The sequence below is a fragment of the Prunus avium genome, chromosome 6 (genome assembly GCF_965620075.1).
Source record: "Prunus avium chromosome 6, drPruAviu1.hap1.1, whole genome shotgun sequence".
Classification (NCBI taxonomy): domain Eukaryota; kingdom Viridiplantae; phylum Streptophyta; class Magnoliopsida; order Rosales; family Rosaceae; genus Prunus; species Prunus avium.
Genome location: NC_142289.1, coordinates 37351120 through 37377456, shown reverse-complemented (window position 1 = coordinate 37377456; position 26337 = coordinate 37351120). Strand labels below are relative to the sequence as shown.

At 39.4% G+C, this 26337-nt stretch overlaps 4 protein-coding genes across 5 annotated transcripts; 2 read left to right on the top strand and 2 right to left on the bottom strand.

Moving 5' to 3' along the window:
- The first annotated feature begins 2711 nt into the window (after positions 1–2711).
- LOC110760189 (cellulose synthase-like protein E1) lies at positions 2712–7402 on the top strand. Its single transcript, XM_021962417.2, is given in 9 exon segments — positions 2712–3066; positions 3069–3126; positions 3260–3587; positions 5062–5202; positions 5296–5430; positions 5546–5755; positions 5890–6114; positions 6289–6636; positions 6758–7402. Coding segments are annotated over 9 exon segments (2193 nt in total). The 5' UTR covers positions 2712–2879; the 3' UTR covers positions 7319–7402.
- A 6354-nt stretch (positions 7403–13756) lies between these two features.
- LOC110760191 (cellulose synthase-like protein E1) lies at positions 13757–17001 on the top strand. The gene is made up of 8 exons (XM_021962420.2): positions 13757–14125; positions 14262–14586; positions 14694–14834; positions 14916–15047; positions 15182–15391; positions 15496–15723; positions 15824–16171; positions 16360–17001. Exons 1-8 carry the CDS (start codon positions 13851–13853, stop codon positions 16915–16917), a joined length of 2217 nt encoding a protein of 738 aa, XP_021818112.1. The 5' UTR covers positions 13757–13850; the 3' UTR covers positions 16918–17001.
- Positions 17002–17265: 264 nt separating this feature from the next.
- CSLE1 (cellulose synthase like E1) lies at positions 17266–21366 on the bottom strand. Its single transcript, XM_021962419.2, has 8 exons — positions 21053–21366; positions 20581–20905; positions 19391–19531; positions 19136–19267; positions 18748–18960; positions 18399–18629; positions 17975–18322; positions 17266–17870 (listed from the first exon to the last, which is right to left on the bottom strand). The coding sequence occupies exons 1-8, from the start codon at positions 21325–21327 to the stop codon at positions 17316–17318; spliced, it is 2220 nt and encodes a 739-aa protein (XP_021818111.2). The 5' UTR covers positions 21328–21366; the 3' UTR covers positions 17266–17315.
- A 555-nt stretch (positions 21367–21921) lies between these two features.
- Positions 21922–25741, bottom strand: LOC110760171 (cellulose synthase-like protein E6). Of its 2 annotated transcripts, XM_021962388.2 has the most exons (8): positions 25077–25737; positions 24433–24751; positions 24191–24331; positions 23960–24091; positions 23593–23805; positions 23290–23514; positions 22838–23185; positions 21922–22695 (listed from the first exon to the last, which is right to left on the bottom strand). In XM_021962388.2, exons 1-8 carry the CDS (start codon positions 25364–25366, stop codon positions 22150–22152), a joined length of 2214 nt encoding a protein of 737 aa, XP_021818080.2. In that variant the 5' UTR covers positions 25367–25737; the 3' UTR covers positions 21922–22149. The 2 variants fall into 2 exon arrangements, with proteins under 2 accessions (XP_021818080.2, XP_088111902.1); XM_088255776.1 differs by having other exon boundaries at positions 23290–23805; positions 25077–25741.
- Between the last annotated feature and the right edge of the window lie 596 nt (positions 25742–26337).

Genomic DNA, 26337 nt, shown 5'->3' with positions numbered 1-26337 from the left:
GTTGTGTAGGTTTCTGAAACAAAGCTTGCAATATGACCTACGGAACTGGACTGGCAGGGGGCTGTAGCCAAAATGAGTTTGTCTTTAAGCACTTCTTCCCTTTATCCAAATCAGGCTTTAACATGCATGGATTGCATCATTTCCTATCCAAAGCCATCATTGTTACCTAAAGCTGAAAGATAAACACAAAAAGGATTAAAAGCACAAGTTTAACTCAAAATCATAACCAAATCATAAGCTAGAAGGGTACAAAATGATATACAATTATGAAACGATCAGTCATCATCCGGAATAGTGGCCTCAATGAGGGCTAGCATGGGCTTGAGACAACGATGACCGGGTCTGTATTTTTCATCACATGTAAAACAGAGGCCCTTGGAGCGACGCTCCTGTGCTTCGGTTTGAGAGAGGCGACGGGAAGAAGGGGGTAGGGGATGGGGTGAAGGAGGTGGCTGAGGTGAAGGAGAGTTGTGGGAGTGTGGTTGGGAGGTGGGAGAGGGACGGGGGTAAAAGGCTCGGGCAGAGGTACGTCGGGCTTGCAATTTGGTATTGAAAAGCTGAGATAAACGTTTAGCTTTAGATAGGGTGTTGGGCTGAAGGGCTTGGACATCAAAGCGGAGCTCCTTTCGGAGGCCGCCGACAAAAACCCCTTTTAGCTGAGTATCGGACCATTCTGGTGCTCTACAAGCAATCTTGGTAAAAAGGGTAAGATAATTTGCTAAAGATCCTGTTTGCTGGATATGAGAGAGTGAGGCCTCAAAATCGCAGAGTCGGTCTAGCCAAAGTGCTGAAGCAAGGATGTGGTAAAAAGGGTCCAATCTTTTGGAAAGCGCTGTTCAAACCAACACATCCATAAAGAAGCGTCCCCGAAGAGGTGAACAGCAGCAACCGTAACTTTATCTTCGTCGGGCACCCCATAGTACGTGAGGAAGAGCTCAGCAAAAGCTATCCATTCGTACGGGTCATTGCCAGAAAAGCGTTCAAGATTGGGTTTAAGTGGCCTTGGGGAAGCATGGGAAAAGTGTGGGGTGGGCTGAAGGGAAGTGTGGGTGGGAAAAACAGAGTGGGGTGCGATGGTAAATGGAGTAGGAGATGGAAAAACAGGTTGTGAAGGGGAAGGTGACAATGGGGAGAAGGAGGGAGATGGAGAGAGTCGTTGTGGGAGAGAGGGTGTGTATGGGCGGGTGAAAAGTGGAAAGGAGGGAGAAATGGTGGAGGAAGGGCCAGGATCTGTAAAAGTGGAAATGGCGGATATGGGCAGGGGGGAACTAAAGGTGGATACTTGGCGGTGTGTGTTGAAAGATGGGGATAGGTGTGGGTAAGGGCGGTGGTGGCATAACTCGTCGAGAAAGGTTTGCTGCAGTTGAGCAAACTGGGTTTTGATAGAGGACTGAAGGTTGGTTTGGGCGGTGGTGAGGGTGTCGACTGACTAGAGGAGAGTGGAAATGCTGGTTTGGTGAGCTTCTTGGGTAGAGAGAAGGGAGGTGACGGTGTCTTGGGTATCCTGGAGTTGGGTTTCCAGGTGGTCATGGCAAACGTCCATGGAGATGGTGGCCGGGCTCGGCTCGTGGACGGTAGTTTTCCCAGAACCCATGGTGGGCTCTAATACCAGAATGATGGAGCACAAGGGGTGTGATCCTTAAAAGGGAAAAGACAGAAGTTGGAAAAAGGCGTAAATGAGTGAATTGTATATTCTTGTCTCTTATAGTCTGGGACCTCAAGTCCTTTAATACAAAATGATATAAGATAAGACCAGAATAGGGAGAATGCCACATTGCTAGCTATCTAACGTATATGCCCAGTATTCTGAGGTATTCCTTCTTAGGTGGAGAATTCTAGAGAGTTCTATTGCAAATGGTGAAGTTGGCTGGGCCATGGCCTTATGGGTTTCTCCGGTGGGTTGGGCTGTAGCTAGGGCAGAGACTGGTCTCATCACATTGTTGCTGCTACTCGCCATCAGAATTTTTTGAGTTTGAAAGTTAGGGTTTCAAAGAAAGAAATCCCAAATTGAAGAACACAAAAAATACTCCCAGCTTAGTTGATCAGACTAAGCTCTGATACCATGTTGGAATTTTTTGGTAATCCTAGTAGCAAATCACTCAAGAGATTATGCAAGGATAAGAGAAAGAGAATTTTGGAATTTGAACTCAGAGGTCTAGCTTCGGAGAGAGAAGTCTAGACTTATTTCTCTATTTTTTTCAGTTGATTCACAATGAGATCAACTCTCTCTACAAAATATTCATTACAAGCTTAATTGCCCACTTAGTGGTTAACTTACCTACCAAAAGGAAAGGCTAGAAATAGCCAATTCACATACCACTTATGTTGCCTCCTAATAGCCATACAAACAAAAACAACAATATTAAAGTTTCCCAACAAACATGGCTCAATCTCTTTTAATGTTTTTTCCAGGGAATTACCACTAGAGTTTCCCACAAACGTGGTTCAATCTCTTTTTTTTTTTCTTCGGAAAATTACAATAAGAGCATTACACAAGTTTAACAAGGCCTGCATGATGTATTATATAGACGTGTCATAATTTGTACCTAGTAGCTAGTATATGCACACTAGCCATGTCCTACATTTTGGAGGCACCCGAAATGGGGCCTTCTCCTATATATATTAGTACCAAAATATAGATAACTTACCTACAAAAATATCTGCGCATGTATAGTATATACTACATTAGATGGTGGCAGAGTTTGTAAATAGTGGAGAAGTTATGGGTGCGTCTTATCTTTATTTTGGCTTCATATTATGAAACTATGGCGAACGATATGTTAGCCTGACAGGGGCCGGGACCCATTATCCCAATCATAGAACCATTGAGGACTGAGAAAAATCTACTTAGACTCAGAGCTAGCTAGTGAGCTGCAAAAATGGCAAAGGAAGAGCATTTACCATTGTTTGAGACAAAAAAAGCCAAGGGAAGAGTCTTATTTAGGATTTTTGCAGCTTCTATATTTGCAGGCATATGTTTGATTTGGGTTTACAGAGTAAGTCACATACCAAAAGCAGGAGAAGATGGAAGGTTTGCCTGGATTGGATTGTTGGGTGCTGAGATATGGTTGCCTCCAGGTGGAACCCTGTTTATAGGCACACCTTCAAGGACAGGCTCTCTCAAAGGTACCTACTTTTGGTAGATCATTTGCTTCATGTTAGTCTTTCTATTAGTTAATGTATGTATTAATCAATTTGGAACAAATAAGTTTGATTTTATATATGCATTAAATAACTGTCGTCCGTGAAATTTGAACAGATATGAGAATGAGTTTCCTGGGGTGGACATATTTGTGTGCACGGCGGATGCAAGCATAGAGCCACCAATGATGGTGATGAACACTGTTCTGTCAGTCATGGCTTATGAGTATCCACCAGAGAAGCTGAGTGTGTATCTCTCAGATGATGGAGGGTCGGAAATTACATACTATGCCCTCATGGAGGCTGCTGAGTTTGCCAAACACTGGATACCATATTGCAAGAAATATAAAGTGGAGCCAAGATCACCTGCTGCTTATTTTGTCTCAAAACATGCTGATGATGCAGTTGAAGATAATCATCAGGCTAAAGATTTCGTGGTTATTAAGGTACTAATTCTTTAGTCATATTGGGTCCAAATACAATTTTGTTTTATGCATGCTGGTCCAAATATTCTTGATGTTTATATTTACCCAAAACGCCAAAAAGATAACATGAAAAAGGGTTCAACAATGAATATTTTAATTTTTCTTTTTAAAAAGACAAAGTGTGAGTTATGGGAAATTGAGTCAATAATTTGGCTAATCATAAAAAATTAAGGGGCCGTTCGGTATGTTTTCGGAGGCCGTTTTTCGTTTTCATTCTAAGAAAACACTGAGATTTGCGTTCGGTGGTGAGTTTAAGAAACACAAAACGTTTTCTGAAATCATTTTCGACCTTTTAGTAATAATTCACTGAAAACGCAGAAGACATCAAAATAATGTTTTAATTTTCAGAGAACATGGATTCACTGGCAAAAGAACAGTGCATAAGCCACCATCATAACCACCATCGTCAAACACCACTGAACAGCCACTACAGGCCAATCGAACCACAATCACCACAACAGACCAGCCACCTGCTAATCGCACCACCACCCAGTCGAACCTAATCGAACCCTACCATCAATACCATCTTTAGTACCACCACCCACTCGGCAAACTGCCAAGGAGAGAGAGAGAGAGAGAGAGAGAGAGAGAGAGCATGGGATGGGAAGGAAGAAGAAAAGAGAAAGGAGAGAAGAGGAAGAAAGAAAGGAGGAGAAAAAAGAAAAAGGAAAGCGAGGGTGTCGGCTGAAAGACTGCTTTTGAGATATTTTTTATTTTATTTTAATTTTTATATTTGCACGTTATTTTAATTTTTTTGTATTTGTTCAAAAATATTTTTTATATATGATAATTTCAGCCTTTAAAAAATATCAGAATTTTTTTTATTTGTTAAATAATACCATTTTCATTATTTCAGCCTTTAAAACGTCACCAGGCCCTAAGAATACGGATTAGGTGAATTGGGTCATCCATGACGTGTTTTCAATCCTGCTGCCTATAATAAGCCAACCCAATGGTTCTCTCTCCTCACACGTAGATTATTCACTGGTCCTCACGCACAAATTTGTGCAAGCATTGTGCATCTTGCCCAAGAATTTATTTTTCCACGATTGATTAGTGCATGTTGACATGGAGTTGAGTGTCTAATTCGCGTTTAATAAAAGGTAGTGGACGAACGAGTTTATACTTTTAACATATAATATCAACAAGGCATATACATGTTTTATAATATAAGCGATTTCACGACACCATTGTGTTACAATGACACTAAAATTTATTTCATTCATACTTTCCGACATTATAGATAACAAGGAATAATAGTAAGAAATGTTGTTATGTTATTGCTAATTTGCTAGTATATTACATGGAAAATGTTAGGCTTACCACATTTTTATACCACATTGTGTACCACATATCTAATAGAGATGAGCCCCATTGTACTTGTATAATTTCTAACTGGTGAGGTGCCTTTGTGATGATGAATTTGTTGTGGTAGAAATTATACAAGTACATGGAGAATAAAATCGAAAATGCAGTGAAGCTAGGCCAGGTTTCAGACGAAGTACGATCAAAACATAAAGGCTTTTCTCAGTGGGATTCATATTCATCTCGACGTGATCATGACTCCATTCTTCAAGTATGAAAGATAACCAATATCAATTTAATTTGAATTAAGTGCAATAATTGCCTGATATTTTATGCTTAATATATTTTTCTTAAATTTTCTCAGATAGTAATTGATGGAATAGACCCGATTAATGCAACAGATAATGAAGGTTGTGCGTTGCCAACTTTAGTTTATTTGGCTCGAGAGAAGAGACCCCAGTATCACCATAACTTCAAAGCTGGCGCTATGAATGCTCTGGTAAATTACGTATTTTGTTTCTCATATAAAATAAAAAAATAAAAAAATAAAAAACTGACTTCTTCTTCAATAAATATTCTTTGTTATCTAATATCCTTTGTTAATTTATTTTCAGATTAGGGTATCTTCAAACATTAGCAATGGGAAGTTACTTCTTAATGTAGATTGTGACATGTATTCAAACAACTCCTTGGCCATACGAGATACGCTTTGTTTCTTAATGGATGAAGAGAAAGGCCATGAGATTGCATTTGTACAGTTCCCACAGAATTTCAAAAACCTTACTAAGAATGAATTATACGCTTCATTACGCGTAATCAATGAGGTGAGTATTTGTTGACAATAATTATATATGTGGTAATGGAATAATTATAGTTTGATCATGTTATTTTAAATTTTATTAATTCTTACTTATTTGGAATTATTTGTCTGTGTTGTGTTGTGTTGTGTATACGGAAGGTGGAAGCACATGGTGTGGATGCTTATGGAGGCCCTCTATATGTTGGAACTGGATGCTTTCACAGAAGAGATACACTTTGTGGGAGGAAATTCAGCAAGGATTCTAAGAGTGATATGAAGTGGGATAATAGAAAAAGAGAAGAACTTGGCATTCATGAATTGGAAGAAAACACAAAAAGTGTTGCAAGTTGTACATTTGAAGAGAACACTCAATGGGGAAAAGAGGTCTCTCTCTCTCTCTCTCTCTCTCTCTCTCTCTCTCTCCCCCCTAAAATTTTAGGGTCAATAACGGTGTACCTCGTTTTAATGATTAATAAATCAATAATGAAATGACACGTAATCATTGTTTAAAAAACCGCCGGTATGATTTAATCTCAAATTTTAATCGGTAATGTGTAGATGGGCTTGAAATATGGATGTCCAGTTGAAGATATAATAACAGGGCTATCAATCCATTGCCGGGGATGGAAATCAGTGTATTGCAATCCAGCAAGGGAAGCTTTCTTAGGATTAGCTCCAGCCACACTGCCTCATATACTTGTGCAGCATAAGAGATGGTCAGAAGGTAACTTTCATATTTTTCTTTCTAAGTACAGTCCTGCTTGGTATGCCCATGGGAAGATTAGGTTAGGCCATCAACTTGGATATCTTCGCTACTCCCTCTGGGCTTCAAATTGCTTGGCAACCCTAGTTTACTCAACTCTCCCTTTGCTTTACCTCCTTAGAGGCACATCCTTATTTCCACAGGTATGGTTCCTATGTCCTTATATCCTCATTATATATATATATATATAGAACCGTACGGTACCTATTTAGAGTATATCTCCCGATGCACGTCTAATGGATTTTGTTTTGTGAATTTAATTAGATGTCAAGTCCATGGCTCATACCATTTGCATATGTGATCATTGGCAAGTACACTTGGAGCTTTGTGGAGTTTCTGTGGTGTGATGGTACAATATTAGGTTGGTGGAACGAGCAACGCATATGGCTTTACCAGAGAACAAGCTCCTACCTCTTTGCCTTCATAGATACCATTCTATTCTCCATCGGATACACTAATTCAGCCTTTGTAATCACAGCCAAGGTGGCAGATGAAGATGTGTCGAAGCGATACGAGAAAGAGATTATGGAGTTTGGAGACTCCTCTCCAATGCTCACCATTTTGGCAACACTTGCGTTGCTCAATCTATGCTGCTTTGCTGGGTTTGTATTGGAAGAAGCAATTGCTGGATCAAAGGGCATTGCAAAAGCTTATGAGACTATGTCTTTGCAGGTTCTTCTGTGTGGGGTTTTGATTCTCATTAACCTACCTTTGTACCAAGGCCTTTACCTGAGGAAAGATAAAGGAAAGATGCCGAGCTCCGTAGCATATAAATCAATGGTCATTGCTGTGTTTTCTTGTGTATGTTTTAAATTATCATATTAAATTAAGGGATTGTGAAGAAATGTATGTTATAAGAGCCCCCAACCTACAATTATTTTTAATTAACTGCCTCACATCACATTTGGACGTTCCTTGATCATTATCCTGGGACCAACATAGGATTGAAAACAGTTGGTATGAGAATCATTTGCTTAATTATATTTTGTGTACACTCATACTGGTTATGATAAAATGAATAAAAAAACCGTGTTGGATTCTAAATAAAAAGAGCCTCTTCTGAAACTTGTTCAAAAGGGAAGAAGGGCTATCTCCTCTCCTTTATGTATTCAACTACAACAACTGGTTCAGCTGCCAATGCAGGCCCATAAATTAATGGTGAGCATGGGGTACAACTTACAACTTACAAGTTGTCAAATTTAGGAGGATATGTTGAAGGTTGAGTAGAGAGAATGGAGAGTGCAGAGAATTTGGAAGCTACACATATTTTTCTGATTTCAACTTGTTGTTAATTCTATTTCACATCAAAACATTTATACATGTAATTATCCTATACTAATACAAAAGTTCTCCCTAAAACATTCCATGAAACATTCCCTAAGACAAGGATTACATACTTCAAGAAAAGTATTCCCTAAAACAAGGAATGAGACAAGTGTGCCGTGAGACAAGGATTGTCTTGTGTTTCATGTCTTTGTGTTTCACAAGATGACAATTGCACAAGATGCCAATACTGTTAGCACTCCCCCTCAAGTTGGTGCATAGATATCACCAATGCCCAACTTGATCAGTGAGTTGTGGAATACTCTGCTAGAAACTGCTTTTGTCAAAATATCTGCCAGCTGGTCTTCGGACTTGACAAACGGAAGTTGAATTTCTTTATTTTCAAGTTTTTCTTTAATGAAGTGTCGATCCACTTCAACATGTTTAGTGCGATCATGTTGGACTGGATTGTGTGCAATGGATATTGAAGCATTGTTATCACACTGTAGATGCATTCCTAATGTAGGTGCATATCCAATCTCTGTAAACAATTTCTTCAACCAAAGGAGTTCGCAAATTCCTTTGGTCATTCCTCTGAATTCGGCTTCTGCACTAGACAAAGCAACAACATTCTGTTTCTTGCTTCTCCAAGTAACCAAGTTACCTCCCACAAATGTGAAGTACCCTGATGTTGATCGTCTATCAGTGACATTCCCTGCCCAGTCTGCATCTGTATAGCCACTGATATTCAGATGACCATTTTTAGAGAACATAAGTCCTTTTCCTGGTGCGGACTTCAAATATTTAAGAATCCGAAGAACCGCATCCATATGATCTTCACTTGGACAATGCATAAACTGACTAGCAACACTTACAGCATACGCGATGTCGGGTCGAGTATAGGATAGGTAGATCAGTCTTCCCACCAATCTTTGATATCTTTCTTTGTTAGTGGGTACTTGATTGGGATATTCCCCAAGGCGGTGATTCTGAACGATTGGAGTGTCCACAGGTTTGCAATCTAACATTCCAGTTTCTGCCAATAAATCCATACTTCCTTTGTGAGAGAAATATGCCTTGCTTTGATCGAGCAACTTCAATGCCCAAGAAGTACTTGAGTCCACCAAGATTTTTCATTTCAAACTCCTTTGCCAAACATTGTTGTAGTTGAGAAATTTCCTGCTTATCATTCCCAGTAATAATCATATCATCGACATAAATGATGAGAGCCGTTACCTTTCCTCCCTTGTGTTTTAAGAACATAGTATGGTCAGAATTACTCTGCTTAAAACCATAATTCTTCATTGCCAAGGTAAAACGCCCAAACCATGCCCGGGGAGACTGCTTCAATCCATATAATGCCTTTCGTAATCTGCACACCACATTAGCATGAGTAGATGTAACATATCCTGGTGGGATATCCATGTAGACTTTTTCTGTGAGTTCTCCATGGAGAAAGGCATTCTTCACATCAAATTGGTGGAGAGGCCAATCAAGATTTGCTGCAATGGACAATAGCACTCGAACAAGTTTTGCAACAGGGGCAAAGGTTTCTTCATAGTCAATACCATATTTTTGCGTGTATCCCTTTGCCACAAGTCGTGCTTTGTAACGTTCAATTGACCCATCAACATTGTATTTCAAGGTGTAAACCCATCTGCATCCGACAGTCCTTTTTCCTTGAAGTAAATTCTCCAGTGTCCATGTGTGATTTTTCTCTAGAGCATGCATCTCTTCCTTCATTGCGTGAACCCATTTTGGATCCTTCAATGCCTCACTCACTTTGGTTGGAATATGAATTGCGGATAACTGGTGTACAAAGCCTTGGAGGGGTGTATATAATTTTTCCTCAGAAACATAGTTTGCAATTGGATACTTCGATGCCTTGTCATTATCTGGTAAATACCGAATTGGCGGTTTTCCACGGTTCTGTCTATCGGGTAATTGATATTTAACAGTTTCATCAACTAAAACAGTAGATGTAGTAGAATCACGTACCTCAGGAGTATTCTCAGGAGATTGATCAGCTGGTACTGAGATGTGAGGGGGGTCTTCATCATCATCGTCGGTGAAGTATGAAAAGAGGTTGTGCTCTCTGCTGTGGAGCGACCGATCGCAGGTCTCCTCGTGACCGGTCGCATTTGGGCATATTCGAAAACTTCCAGGAATTTGACGCGACCGGTCGCTGGGCTCCTGGCGACCGGTCGGATCTGGACAGATTCGATGTTCAGCTTCAATACTTTGATGCGACCGGTCGCTGGGCTCCTGGCAACTGATCGGATTTGGACAGAGTCGAATTCACCTTGAGTACTTCTATGCGACCGGTCGCTGGGCTCCTAGCGACCAGTCGCGGGTGGGCAGGTTACATTTTCTTCTGGACTTTTGGGATCCGTTTTGCTCCAATCTTCAAGTTCTTGAATTTCCATAGCCTCCTTGCCCATTGGTTCTATTTGTATGTCTCTTTGAGGGGGAGAGTTGGACATCGGATCATGAAAGAACATTTCAGACTCCATAAAAGTGACATCCAAAGTGACATATGTACGACGACTGGAGGGGAGATAGCACCGGTATCCCTTCTGATGGGCAGCATCGCCTACAAAAACACATCTGAGAGCACATGGATCAAGTTTGCCACGTTGATTCTTATGGAGGTGGACGAATGCCACACAACCAAAGACTCGGGGCGGAAGCATCTGAACGGAGGGCAAAGGCTCATGTTGGGCAAGTGCTTGTAATGGAGTCCGGAAGTCTAAAACTTTGGAAGGCATTCGGTTGATGAGGTAGACTGCGGTGACTATAGCATCATCCCAATGGTGGCGAGGAACATGAGCTCCAATCAAAAGAGCTCGTGCTGTTTCAAGAAAGTGTCGATTTTTTCGTTCCGCAACACCATTCTGTTGGGGAGTTTGAGGACAAGTGGTTTCATGGATGATGCCATGCATTTGGAAGTGAGTCTGAAAATCATGGTTGATATATTCACCCCCATTGTCAGAACGAAGGACTTGAATCTTGGTAGAGAATTGAGTTTCAATTTGCTTGTGAAATGACTGAAATATAGGGAACACCTCAGTTTTATTTTTCATCATGAAGAGCCAAGTCATGCGGGTACAATCATCTACAAAGCTAATAAACCACCGGAAGCCAGAAGTTGTAGAGATAGGTAAAGGACCCCAAACATCAGAATGTATCAAAGCAAATGGAGCAACACTTTTATTTGTACTTAATGGATAAGAGACTCTGTGGCTCTTGGCTAAAATACAAGTATCACATTGGAAATCAGTGGTACAGGAATTCGAAAACAAATCTGGAAATAGATGTCTCATATAGCCAAAAGACGGATGCCCCAAACGCCGGTGCCATAGCCAAAGTTGTCGATCCTTCCAAGTTGATGAGTGCTTCACACTATGTGCCTTTCCCATACTGAAATCATCCACATAGTACAACGCCCCTCTCTTAGTACCACGACCAATGATCTCCTTGGTGAGAATAACCTGAAATAAACAGAAGTCGGGATACATGAGTACACAACAATTTAGTTGCTCAGTAGCTTGGCCAACAGACATCAATTTATTAGACAACGATGGGACAAGCAAAGTAGTTTGAAGAGTAAGGGATGGAGAGAGGCCAATGGTTCTAGCACCAACCACGGGAGAAGTAACACCATTTGCGTTGGCAATACTTGTTCGTTGTGGTGTAGTTGTACTTAGAAAATCGGTTGGATCAAACGTCATATGATCTGTGGCTCCTGAATCAGTAATCCAACATGTGGAGTCACTTGTATATGATGTATGAAATACATATCCACAGTTACCTGAGTCACTGAAAGATGAAGAGTTCTTTTCTGGTGCTGAGGTAGATTCTTCATGAGGAATTAATGTTATCGGAGAATCCATGGTGACAAGGGCAGCACGACCCGTTCCTCCAGCAGCAAGTTTACGAGCCTTGAGACCCTCCCACCAATTTGGATAACCATGTAATTTAAAACAAGTTTCTCGAGTGTGCTTTGGATTCCCGCAGTGAGTGCAACCATTCCCATCTGTGGGAGCCTTGGGTCGAGAAGGTGGTGGAGTAGTCATGTTGGTAGTGGTCTGTAGCTGGAGAGAAGCAGTAACTGGGGTTGGTGTTGGGCGAGAGGGTCGGTATGTTCCTTTTGTTGCCAATCCTACTCCGGTTGGTGTTGAAGCTCCTAACATCACAACTTGTCGAATATCTTCCCGTCGAACATGAGCATAGGCTTGGTCTACTGTAGGAAATGGACTCATTTGGAGCACGTCACTTCGGGCTTTGTCAAGTCGATCATCCAAACCATCCAAGAAAATATAAACTCGATCTTCTTGGATGATATCATAGTATTTCTTGATATCCAGCTCACACTTCATCTCATTTGGACGACGAAAATCGATCTCTCGCCATAAGCCTTGGAGATCATTGTAGTAAGTTTCAATCGAGCCTCCCTCTTGTCGCATACAGGAGATTCGCCTTTTAAGATCATACACCTGGGAGGTGTCAGTGCCATCAAAGTAAGTTGTGGCTATTGCATCCCAAACTCCTTTGGCTGTCGGGAATCTAATGAAGTTGCCAATTAACCTTGGCTCCATGGAGTTGATTAGCCACCCTTTCACAATTGCATTTTCTGTTCGCCATTGGTTGAATGTCGAGTCTGTCTGAGAAGGTGCTGGGAGTTCACCAGTGAGATATCCCAGCTTGTCTTTGCCAGCAACATACATCTCAATAACTTGAGACCATAAGGCATAGTTGGAGCCATCCAATTTAATGCAAATTTGTGCAGAAGAGGTTTCATAGGTAATCGTCGGAGTCGGGGTCGTAGTTGATGTCGATGCTTGTGTCTTCATCAACTCAGCCATTTGAGCAGCAAATTCTGTGAGGGTAGGTTGAGAAGGAGTAGCCGGATCGGTGGTGCTACTTTTAGAGGGAAAGAAATCGTTTTCTCCCATGATAGCAGCAACAATTCGAGACTAGAGTCAGCAAGATAGCTGCTCTGATACCATGTCAAATTTAGGAGGATATGTTGAAGGTTGAGTAGAGAGAATGGAGAGTGCAGAGAATTTGGAAGCTACACATATTTTTCTGATTTCAACTTGTTGTTAATTCTATTTCACATCAAAACATATATACATGTAATTATCCTATACTAATACAAAAGTTCTCCCTAAAACATTCCATGAAACATTCCCTAAGACAAGGATTACATACTTCAAGAAAAGTATTCCCTAAAACAAGGAATGAGACAAGTGTGCCGTGAGACAAGGATTGTCTTGTGTTTCATGTCTTTGTGTTTCACAAGATGACAATTGCAAAAGATGCCAATACTGCTAACACAAGTTACATCCATGATGGCTCCAGTCCAGTAGCCTCGGTAAGGGTCGACGATATGATATGTCTAGCAAATCACGATTGCGTCTCATATTTTGGAGTGGCCATTTGGGTTCTGTTCTGATGAAGGAGAAAAGTCACGATTTCCGCAGATGAAGGAGAAATGGGCTTTGTTATATTTTTTACAGTTTCATTTTACTCCCCAATATATGGGGCTTGCCGTCTCATTCTCATCCAGAAAGGCTATAATGAGAAGTTTAGAGTGAGGAGCTTATTTGAGGGGTTTAATCCTATCATCAACAAATGTGAGGAAATCAATTCACTTAAAATCTACCCTCATAGAAATGTATATTGTAGCTAAAAACTAGTCCACCAAGTTTTCCACTTAGCATGACCACGAGCATTAATACTTGCATAAGGTCCCAACAACTTAGAAAGGCAATACCAAACGATTCGACTGCCATAAACTTTACTACCCGCCCGGATATGTGTGTCATTTCCCATATCCTTTGTTTTGTAAAGGAGGAAACTTGAAATCCCCAACCCCAACGAAAAGAAAAGAAACAAAAGATTAAAAAAAAAACTGCACGTGTTGTTGCACCTACTATTCCCATACCATTAGGTGGTGGCAGAGTTTTGTTATTTTGGCTTCATATTATAAGACTTGGGTGAATCTCTATAACTAGGAAAGGAACCCATTCTCCCAATCATAAAACTGTTCAGTACTGACTACTGAGAAATAGCTAGCAATGAGCTGAAAATGGGAAAGGAAGAAGAGCATTTGCCATTGTTTGAGACAAAGAGAGCCAAAGGAATAGTCCTATATAGGCTTTTTGCAGCATCTGTATTTGCAGGTATATGTTTGATTTTGGTTTATAGGCTGAGCCACGTACCAAAAGCAGGTGCAGATGGAAGGTTTGGGTGGATTGGATTGTTGGGTGCTGAGATATGGTTTGCTTTTTACTGGCTCCTCAGTCAAGCCTCTAGGTGGAACCCTGTTTATAGGCACACCTTCAAGGACAGGCTCTCTCAAAGGTACCTACTTTTTGGTAAATCATTTACTTCATGTTACTCTGTCTATTAGTAATGTATGTTTTAATCACTTTGGAACAAATAAGTTGTGTCTATTTATTTATGTATTCAACAACTGTCGTCCGTGAAATTTGAACAGATATGAGAATGAGTTGCCGGGGGTGGACATATTCGTGTGCACGGCAGACCCCACAATAGAGCCACCAATGATGGTGATAAACACTGTTTTATCAGTCATGGCTTATGACTACCCACCAGAGAAGCTGAGTGTGTATCTCTCAGATGATGGAGGCTCAGAAATTACATACTGTGCCCTCTTGGAAGCTGTTGAGTTTGCCAAACACTGGATACCATATTGCAAGAAATACAATGTGGAGCCAAGGTCACCTGCTGCTTATTTTGTCTCAGTACCTGCTGATGATGCAGTTGAAGATAATCAGGCCAAAGATTTCGTAGTTATTAAGGTACTAATATCAAGAATTTAATTAACTTTCAGAAATTTTTGTGGTGCAACTTTAGGTAGGCCCATCACAAACATTTATTAATCTGCCTTCTGAAATTATTGCTGTAGAAATTATACAAGGACATGGAGAATAAAATCGAAAATGCAGTGAAGCTAGGCCACATCTCAGAAGAAGTACGATCAAAACATAAAGGCTTTTCTCAGTGGGATACATATAAATCGCGACGTGACCATGACACCATTCTTCAAGTATGATAGTTTACCATAAAACTGCAAGTCAGAGTCACTGATATTTAATTGGTGTTTGATCAAATTTTTTTCTTTTCTCAGATAGCAATTGATGGGAGAGACCCCAATGCAGCTGATGTTGAAGGGTGTGGGTTGCCAACTTTGGTGTATTTGGCTCGAGAGAAGAGACCCCAGTATCACCATAACTTCAAAGCCGGTGCTATGAATGCTCTGGTAATTTTACTTTATTTGGTAACACATTTTTTTTACTAGCTGAAGTATTCAGAAAAGAGTCTTTACTTGTTTAATGTTGCAAATAAATTTCGTCTTATATTCATTATTTGATCATTATGTGATCCTTTGTGCAGATCAGGGTATCTGCAAACGTTAGCAATGGCAATGTCATTCTTAATGTAGACTGTGACATGTATTCAAACAACTCCATGGCCATAAGAGATGCACTTTGTTTCTTAATGGATGAAGGGAAAGGTCATGAGGTTGCATACGTACAGTTCCCACAGAATTTCGATAACCTTACTAAGAACGAATTATATAGTTCGTTTCGAATAATCAGCGAGGTGAGTGTATACATATATCAATGGAATTGAAATTTTCGATTATTATTAATCTTTTGCCTACATGTTTGGAATTCTATATATGTGATGGATATTAAAATATGAAGGTGGAAATGCATGGTTCGGATGGTTATGAGGGCCCTATATACATTGGAAGTGGATGCTTTCACAGAAGAGATACTCTTTGTGGAAGGAAGTTCATGAAGGGATCTAAGAGTGATATGAAGTGGGAGATCAGCAGAAAAAGAGAAGAAAGTGGCATTCATGAATTGGAAGAAAATTCAAAGAGTCTTGCAAGTTGTACATTTGAACAGAACACTGAATGGGGAAAAGAGGTCTACTTTCTCTCTTTTTCTTTCTCAATCTGTGCCACAACAAGTGCATATAATTAATTTGAGGAGCTTGATATATCTATGAATCTTGAAAACTTTGCAGATGGGATTGAAATATGGATGTCCAGTTGAAGATGTGATAACAGGGCTATCGATTCAATGCCGTGGATGGAAATCGGTGTATTGCAACCCAACAAGAAAAGCTTTCTTAGGATTGGCTCCAACCACACTGCCTCACACACTTGTGCAGCATAAGAGATTGTCAGAAGGTTCTCTCCAGATTTTACTTTCCAAGTACAGTCCGGCTTGGTATGGTCATGGAAAGATAAGTTTGGTCCATCAACTTGGATATTGTATTGTCTGCTGCTGGGCTTCCAATTGCTGGGCAACCCTATTCTACTCGATTGTCCCTTCACTTTACCTCCTCAAGGGCATTTCCTTATTTCCACAGGTATAATTGGTCTTGTGTCTCAGTGATAATTGATTTGTCACAATATATGTCACATCACTAATAAACATGAGACATAACTACTTACATAAGTAAGTCTCGCCTCGCCTCTATCAGAGATGTGGTTTATAACGTAGCCGCCCAAATAGTATATTTCTCAATGTCTGATGGGTTTTGTTTTGTGAATTTAGATCTCAAGTCCATGGCTCATACCATTTGCATATGTGATCATTGGCAAGTATACTTGGAGCTTTGTGGAGTTTCTGTGGTCTGGTGGCACAATCTTAGGTTGGTGGAATGACCAACGAATGTGGCTGTACAAGAGAACAAGCTCTTACCTCTTTGCCTTCGTTGATACTATTTTATACTTCCTAGGATATACTGATTCAGCATTTGCCATAACAGCCAAGGTGGCCGATGAAGATGTGTCACAGCGATACGAGAAAGAGATTATGGAATTTGGGGCCTCTTCTCCAATGCTCACCATATTGGCAACACTTGCATTGTTCAATTTGTACTGCTTTGCTGAGTTTGTGAAGGAAGCAACCACTGGATCAAAGGGCATGGCACAAGTTTATGAGACAATGGCTTTGCAAATTCTTCTGTGTGGGGTTCTGATCCTCATCAACATACCTTTGTACCAAGCACTTTATCTAAGGAAGGACAAGGGAAAGATGCCGGCCTCCATAGCATTTAAGTCAATGGCATTTGTTCTAGTTGCTTGTACTTGTTTTAAATTTTCATATTGAATTGAATACCATATGGTATTGTGGGTTAAACCCGATGCGTATATACTTGGAAGGTGTGGAAGGCAAAAAGGAAGTTTGCAAATAATAGTTTAAGGTTGGTAAAGTTGCAAGTAACAAAAGGTGAAGAAATTGATGATCTTTGAGAGAGACCTAATCAAACCAACCTAAAATAAACCTGATTTGGCTAGGAAGATAAAACTCCAAGGCACAGACAGCAGGAACCCAAGACAGAAGAAGTGAAGCATCAGCAGCAGGCAATTGGCAACACAATCTGCATAACCTCTAGCTCATGCCCTTTTGACATATCCTTAGTGACCACCTTATTAGTGATGCAATATCTGTTTGAGATAGCCCTAATTGCCATTGATTTTATATAATGGTCAATGAAGAAACCTTTTTTAATACAAATATTTAAAACATATACATGCAAATACAGAAAATGCCATTGATTTAAAGGCTATGGAGCTCGGCATCTTTCCCTTGTCCTTCCTTAGGTAGAGGGCTTGGTACAATGGTACGTTAATGAGAATCAAAACCCCACACAGAAGAATTTGCAGAGGCATTGTCTCATAAAGGTTTGTCATGCCCTCTCCCATGATTGCTTCATTTACAACACCAAGAAAGCAGAACAAATTGAGCAATGCAAGCGTTGCCAGTATGGTAAACATTGGAGACGAGGCTCCAAATTCCATAACCTCTTTCTCGTATCGATGCGAAACATCTTCATCAGAAACCTTGGCTGTTATTACAAATGCTGAATCAGAATATCCGAGGGAGTTTAAAATGGTATCAATTAAGGCAAACAGGTAGGAACTTGTTCTCTTGTAAAGCCATATACGTTGGTCGTTCCACCAACCTAAGATTGTACCACCAGACCACAGAAACTCCACAAAGCTCCAAGTGTACTTGGCAATTATCACATATGCAAATGGTATGAGCCAAGGGCTTGAGACCTAAACCGACAAAACAAAACTCATTATTACAGACATTGAGAAAAGGGAAAATGTTATGGAAGGTTGTGACAAACTAATTAATATGAATGACAGAGGAACCATACCTGCGGAAATAACGAAACGCCTCTAAGGAGATAAAGTGAAGGGATAATTGAGTAAAATAGGGTTGCCAAGGAATTGGAAGCCCAGAAGCAGTAGCAACAGTATCCAAGTTGAAGACCTAAGCTAATATTTCCATGTGCATACCATGCAGGGCTGTACTTAGAAAACAAAATCTGGAAATCACCTTCTGACCATCTCTTATGCTGCACAAGTGTCTGCGACAGTGTGGTTGTAGCTATTCCTAAGAAAGCTTTCCTTGTGGGATTGCAATACACTGATTTCCATCCGCGGCATTGGATTGATAACCCCGTTATCACATCTTCAACCGGACATCCATATTTCAAACCCATCTGCAAATTATAGAGATTCATTAAGCTCAAACTATTGTACACTTGTGTGTGTGTGGATGGAGAGAGAAATAAAGACCTCCTTTCCCCATTCAGTGTTCTCTTCAAATGCACAGCTTGCAAGACTTCTCGAATTTCCTTCTAATTCATGAATGCCAGTTTCTTCTCTCTTTCTACTAATCTCCCACTTCATTTCACTCTTACATCCCTTTATGAACTTATTCCTCCCACAAAGAGTATCTCTTCTGTGAAAGCAGCCACTTCCAATATATAGAGGGCCCCCATAACCATCCAAACCATGGAATTCCACCTTCAATTCCCACAAACATAGAATTCCTAACATGTCAGCCATAAATATTAAAACATTATAAAACTTCACTTAAATAAGTTTAACTCCACATCATATAACTTCACGAACGCCTACTCACCTCGCAGATTACTCGTAATGAATTGCTATATAATTCATTCTTAGTAACATTTTCGAAATTCTGTGGGAACTGTACATAGGCAATCTCATTGCCTTCTGCTTCATCCATTAAGAAGCAAAGTGCATCCCTTACGGCCTTAGAGTTGTTTGAATACATGTCACAGTCTACATTAAGAAGGACCTGCCCATTGCTAATGTTTGAAGATACCCTTATCTGCAGCACAAAGGATCACATAACAAATTAACATTGAATTATAGAAATTTCTGCAGTATCAACAAACACACCAATACTTGATGATTTTGGAAGCACCTTTTTAGTCTCTCTAGCAAAGAAAATATTGCCAAAAATATAGCTTGAAATGAAACTGAGTTTCTTTTTACTAGTTTACCAATGCATTCATAGCGCCAGCTTTGAAGTTATGGTGATATTGAGGTCTCTTTTCTCGAGCCAAATACACCAAAGTTGGCAACACACACCCTTCAACATCTGTTGCATTTAGGTCTCTCCCATCAATTACTATCTGAGAAAAATGGAAAGGATGATAGTATAATACATTAATTAATGTGTGTTTATGTATGTCAATAGCTCAAATTAAGACATTATTATCTTCCATTTCTAAACAGTGAAGATCAAAATTTCATACCTGAAGAATGGTGTCGTGGTCACGTCGTGATGAATATGTATCCCACTGAGAAAAGCCTTTATGTTTTGATCTTACTTCTTCTGAAATGCGGCCTAGCTTCACAGCATCTTCAACTTCATTCTCCATGTCTTTGTATAATTTCTACATGGACAAATTGAGAAGGCAGCTATCACTAAATTAATCAATGCAATCTGTTTTATTGGTTTTACCATTTTAGTGATTTAATTTTTTTTATAAAAATAATAAGCCTATTGTCACTACTTATCATATTTGTATGCTCCTGCTCCATGTCCATGATCCTCCAGCAACATGTGCAGTGTTACTTTCCAAAAGAACTTTGGCAAAGTTATGAGTCTCCAAATCTCAGCTTGCAGAACTCAAAATTATGAAAACTCATTGTGTACACTTCTTTCGTAAGAATGCGTATGGGATTCACTGTTTTTTTTTTTAATGAATGACGGAAGAAAATCTTAGGTGTAACTGGCTGTACACGATCATTCGTACATTCCGTTATAGGGAAGTTTTCTCCATTGAGAGGTATTGGCTGGCTGTATGCCTCAATGAAAAACCCAATTCAGGTTATCAGTAGTTCACATTTTGAACCAGAACCAAACAATGACCCAATTCAGGTTATCAGGGACTCAGTCCCACATCGCCATCCAAAAATGACCACATGATCACCATTTTAAAAAATAATAATAAACAAAGACAAATTAGTTTTAAATTATTGACCCCCTGACACAAGACTCGTAACTGATACGTTTCTTTTTTTAAAAGAAAATTAATTGTTGACCTCTTTAAACATTTTCTATGTTATCTGTCTACCTTTTTGGTCATGACAAAATTAATTGGTACTTCAACCACTTTTGACCCTGTAATTTCAATTTCATTTGGGTTTAGAGTTTCTTCAAAAATTGGGATTAGAGGTTGAATTTCAAGCCCTAATATGAAAATGGGAGAGTTTCATATGAACTTTTACACTCAAGGGTTTTGGGTTGACGAAATTGCCCCTTGCACTGTCAAAGAAATTGACAAGAATACTAACTTGTCCTTGAATTGCTACAAATACGAAACTACAATGGCAAAATTGACGGAATTGAAACTACATGGTCAAAAGTGATTGAAGTGCCAAACTATAGGGACCAAAAGTGACTTTTGGCCTTCAATTTAATAAGGAAATTAATTAGTACCTTAATAGCAGCCAAATCAGCAGCCTGGTTATGATCATCATCAACTGCATCATCAGAAGAAACAAAATAAGCAGCAGGTGATCTTGGCTCCACGTTGTATTTCTTGCAATAAGGTATCCAATGCTTAGCAAATTTGGCAGCCTCCAAGAGGGCAAAGTATGTAATTTCTGAGCCTCCATCATCTGAGAGATACACACTCAACTTCTCTGGTGGGTAGTCATAAGCCATGACTGATAAAACAGTGTTTATCACCATCATTGGTGGCTCTATTGTGGGGTCTGCCGTGCACACGAATATGTCCACCCCCGGCAACTCATTCTCATATCTGTTCAAATTTCACGGACGACAGTTGTTGAATACATAGACACAACTTATTTGTTCTAAAGTGATTAAAATATACATTACTAATAGACAGAGTAACATGAAGTAAATGATTTACCAAAAAGAGAGATGCATATAAGAAAGTAGGTACCTTTGAGAGAGCCTGTCCTTGAAGGTGTGCCTATAAACAGGGCTCCACCTGGAGGCTTGAGTGAGGATCCAGTAAAAACCAAACCATAGCTCAGCGCCCAACAATCCAATCCACCCAAACCTTCCATCCTCTCCTGCTTTTGGTATGTGACTTACTCTATAAACCCAAATCAAACATATGCCTGCAAATATAGATGCTGCAAAAATCCTATATAGAACTATTCCCTTGGCTCTCTTTGTCTCAAACAATGGTAAATACCCTTCTTCCTTTCCCATCTGATAATTCAGACCGACCGACCTCTCTCTCCCTCTCTCTCTCTCAAAATGGATAATTATATGATATATTTGTGTGCTTGTGGTTATATATAGCGTAGCATGAATGACACCTGCCATGGTGGAATAAGGACATTTTTGTCTGCCACTAGCTAAATATTATTGTTGACAATTATTAATACATGCGTCCACCAATGGTTTAGTGCGGATGTTGTGAAATGTTGACTTTAATTTTTTATGTTAGTGCAATGAAAGTAACAAAGTCTAGGTACAACTCCTTGAGTTGTTAATTAGAAATGGACGTTATTACTAGACAGGTTGATTGCTTTCAATATTGACAAAGCCGAAAAAAAACAAACGAAGGCTTGAGCTAGCTCTATGATGAATCACATTCGTCACCTTTGTCGAATCACATAAACTGAATATATTGTTTGTTTTCTACTATAAGGGGCTAAATTGTTAACGTTCCATATCAATTTTTGAAAGAAGTTGAGGTTCCATCCTAAAATTAATTGGTTATAAAGGACTAGCCCAACTTCTTATACACTCAGGCTAGGTCCCTTAACTTTTCAATGTGGGACAAATACTCTCAACAAATTCGCACAAAATATGAACTTTCATATAGTGTCTTTTTTCGGTCAGATCATATAGTGTCTGTGAATAAAATAAATTTGAATGTAACGACATCTTAATTATAACTTTCAACGAGAAAAAGATAAAATGGAACAAATGAGCAAATAAAGCACTCTTTCCATGAGCATGTGCCCAAGTAAAAATGCTAGTTTATATCATGATAACTGTTCATCAATCTTTCAGCTAGCTTTCCTAGTATATAGGCATCAGGCAGGCCAGTGCAAGCAAAAAAACTGACTTGAACATGACAGAGGATGGTATATGGCCTTTATCGCTGCGGATGAAGAGCGCTTGGTACACCGGTAAATTGATCAGAACTAATATGCCAGAAAGAATAACCTGGCTGATCAACTGGTCTAAAGCTTTGTAATGCCTGTCCATAACAACTCTCTTTGTTCCCCAAACTAAGCTCAGAAAATTCAGCAATGCCGATGTTGCTAACACGGTATACATAATGCTTGCGGTTCCGAATTCCATAATCTCTTGCTCATACCGCTTTGAAACATCATCTGTGATCACCTTATCAGTGAGGGCAAACTCTGTCTCAGATAGCCCCAGTTGCCTCTTTATGGTATCGAAGAAGGCGAAGAAGTAGGAAGTGATCCTTCGGATCAGCCACATTCGTTGTAAGTACCACCATGCTTTGAGTGTGCTACCACTTCTCAGGGCTTCAACTATGCTGTAAACATTCTTGGCTATAAATACATAAGCAAATGCTAGGAACCACAGGCTTGACACCTGAAATGAAAACATCAATCAATTAAAAACCAACAATTCCAATGTGATTGAATAGTAGCTTAATAGACCACAGATTTTAGGAAGCAATTGGGTTAACTAATGTTTTTTTCCACCAAAGCATAAAAGAGTGAGATTGAGGTACCTTAGGGAACAAGGGAATGCCATGGAGCAAGCAAAGAGGAGGAACAGTCACATAATACAAAGTTGGGAAGGAAACTGGAGCCCACAGAAGGTAGATACAATATGCCATCTGGGCACCCAAGTGTATCTTCCCATGCCCATAAATGAAAGGGCAATATTTGGAGAAAAATATCTGAAACAAGCCCTCAGACCACCTCTTATGTTGAATAAGTGCTATATCTAAGGTATTTGGAGCAACACCCAGAAAGTCTTTTCTCTCTGGGTTATAATAGATCGATTTCCATCCCCTGCATTGAATTGCCAAGCCAGTAGCAATATCTTCAACAGGACACCCATATATCAATCCCATCTGCATAAAAATAACATATATCTCATCATGATCTTCAAGACTAATATTGAAAGGGTAGAAAATTAGCATGTTTGAGAAAGAGTGATAGGCAGAGAGAGAGAGACCTCTTTGCCCCATTGAGTACCCTTCTCATAGCTACAACTGATAAGAGCTTTTGCAGATTCCTCCAGTTCTTTGATACTTCTGTCAATAGTCTTTTGGCTCTCTACGTTCCAATGTCCTCTATAATCTTTGGAATACTTCCTTCCAAAAAGGCATTCTCTTCGATGGAAGCATCCAGTGCCACAAAACAAGGCCGTGCCATATCCACCTAATCCAGCAAGTTCAACCTTCATGCATGACAACCAACCATGATATGTTAATTTGAAAGTAAGCGCAATTATATAACCATGGTCTAGATATCTCACCGCGTTAACAACGAAACATTCATTTCCATAGATATCATCCTTGGTGAGATTGTTATAGCCCTGTGGATGTTGCACGTAAGCGATCTCAGGGCCATACTTTTCATCCAAGAAGAAACATAATGCCTCTCGTATTGAGTCTGCATTGTTTGCATACATGTCACAGTCCAAGAGGAGGATGAAGGGTGCATTGCTTATCTCTGATGACACTTTCAGCTGCACAAGGGAAATTACCTTTTTTCAGTCTCCATAATACTTACAAATTTCAAGTTAAAAGCACAATTGTGAAATATTTTAAATGCGATTGAAAGATATACAAGTTAAAATTAGTGTCAGCAATGTAGTTGGAAGTAAGGAAACTAAAGCTAACCAGTGCATTCAGAGCTCCAGCTTTGAAGTTGTGTGGCTGCTGAGGTCTCTTTTCTCGTGACATGTACACCATCGTAGGTAACCGGCATCCATCATTATCCACGGAATTTATGTCTCTTCCATCAGTTATAATCTTCAAAGGAAATAAGAGGGACAGAGTAATGAAACAAACAAAAAAAAACAAAATTACAAAAGTATCAGATAAAGATCAACCAATTCACGAATTACATACCTGTACAATCGACTGATGATCATTCTTTGCAACTTTAAGGTTCCATTCTGAGAACCCCTTGTGTTGCTTCTTTATTTCTACTGGAATCTCTGCCGTTGCAACAGCAGATTCGATCCGATTCTTCATTTCTTCATGAAGTTTCTTTGGAAACATGTAAATGTCAGCTAAATTAGCCATTTCACATGCATACTTAGTCAATTATCTAAAACACTGATTTAGCAAAACTTGGCACTTTTTTATACCTTGATTTCCAGCCATTCCTGACCATACTTGATGTCATGCACATCAGAGTGCAGGGCAAAGTAGGCCTCTGGTGACCTTGGCTCAACACTGAACTTTTTGCAGAAGGGTATCCAATACTTAGCGAAACGAGAGGCCTCCAAGAGAGCATAGAAAGTGAATTCTGAACTGCCATCGTCGGAAAGATAAACACTCAGCTTCTCAGTTGGATAATTGTAGGACAGCACTGACAAGACAGTGTTAATCACCAAAGTTGGTGGCTCCATTTTGGGGTCTGCAGTGCATATAAAAATGTCAACTCCCGGCAACTTGTCCTCATATCTGTAATATGCAAAGAATCATAAGAACTTCATTAATTAGAAATCCAATTTTCAAACTCCACACAACAAGAAAATGCAAAACAAAGTGGGGATTTGGACTTAGAAAAATAGAGATTGATATCAAAATTGAACCTTTTTGTCATGACTTACCTGATGCAAAGTTTTTGCTATCAGAAGAACACCTTAGATTGTACAAGTTCTTTATTGAAAAGCAAACTAAAAATACACTTATTATACAATTTTCTAGATTGAAAAAGAATCTAAATTTTTTTCAATATTTGTTTTTAGTTGTTACTTTATGAACTGAGATGGAGAGCTAGCAAAACCTGTGAGAGAGCCTGTCCTTGAAAGGTTGAAGATAAGTAACATTCCATCTAGGAGACTGAGTAATGATCCAGTACAGCCCAAACAAGAACTCAGACATGAGCATACCAATCCAAGCCCACCTCCCTGCCTCTCCAGCTCTTGGGATGTTTGTAACTCTATACACCCATATCAAACACACACCCACCAATATTGTGGATGCAAAAACCCTATACAAACCTATAAATCTTGCTCTTCTGCTCTCAAACAATGGAGGAAGACTTTCTTCTCCACCACCTTCCTGCTTGCCCATCTCTCTGCTTTCTTTCTCTCTCTGTTTTTTAACAAAGAAACTTTAGTGCAGCTATGTAAACTAGAAGCTAACTTTCCCGTACCACACAGTCTTGATATAAGGATTGAAGTGAAAACACGGTCCTGAATTATATTGTATAAAACAAAGAAAAATGTCAGGTACCAAAAAAATTTGTTGTTCTATTCAGAACGATAAGATATTGAGGGAGGCCGGATTCGAACAAAGAGCCTCAGGTGCATGATGATGAGGTTTTGTTCTGTAGTGTTCCTTTTCTTTTATATATAAAAATAAAAATAAATAAAAACGATACGATTATTTAAGAGTCAAAGCACTTATCGTTTAGGTAGAGGTGAGGGCATATGAACATATTTTTCTTGATCTTCAACAGAAAGAAAGAAAAAAAAGAAACTAGTATAAGATTTTAATGCCAAATGTCAATTCCATATCACCAATGATGAGAGGAGCCACGTGAAAGTTGACTAAAATGGTCAAGAGTTTCGATAGTCAATACAAATGTTATATTATATGATTTATTTTCTACAGGAGATATTCTAAATTACTAATCTAGCCTAATCCCTTGTTTTATTAAAAAAAACAGCAATGGTGTTTTTTTAATTTCTTTAATAATAATGGCACGGATTTAACCAATCTGAACAAAAACGACAATTGGGATGTCTCTCACAACACAACCGTACACGAAAGAAGCAACCACCATATCTGTGGTTGAAGTTGCTTGGTCTTTAAACTTGTACATCACTATTTTCCCATATTAAGAAAGTGGCAGTTGGAATTGGGTTGCCTTCTTTTGTGTTTGATTCGGCCATTCGATTACTTTAAGCAACGTTTCCACCTTGACGGCTTGAAATTGATTTTTGCTTTGTCCTTTTTATCTCATTCATCATCATCACCATCGAAGTTCTTCAACTGTTTCTCATCGCAAAACTTGGTCAGCTCAAGATTAAAATTGAAAG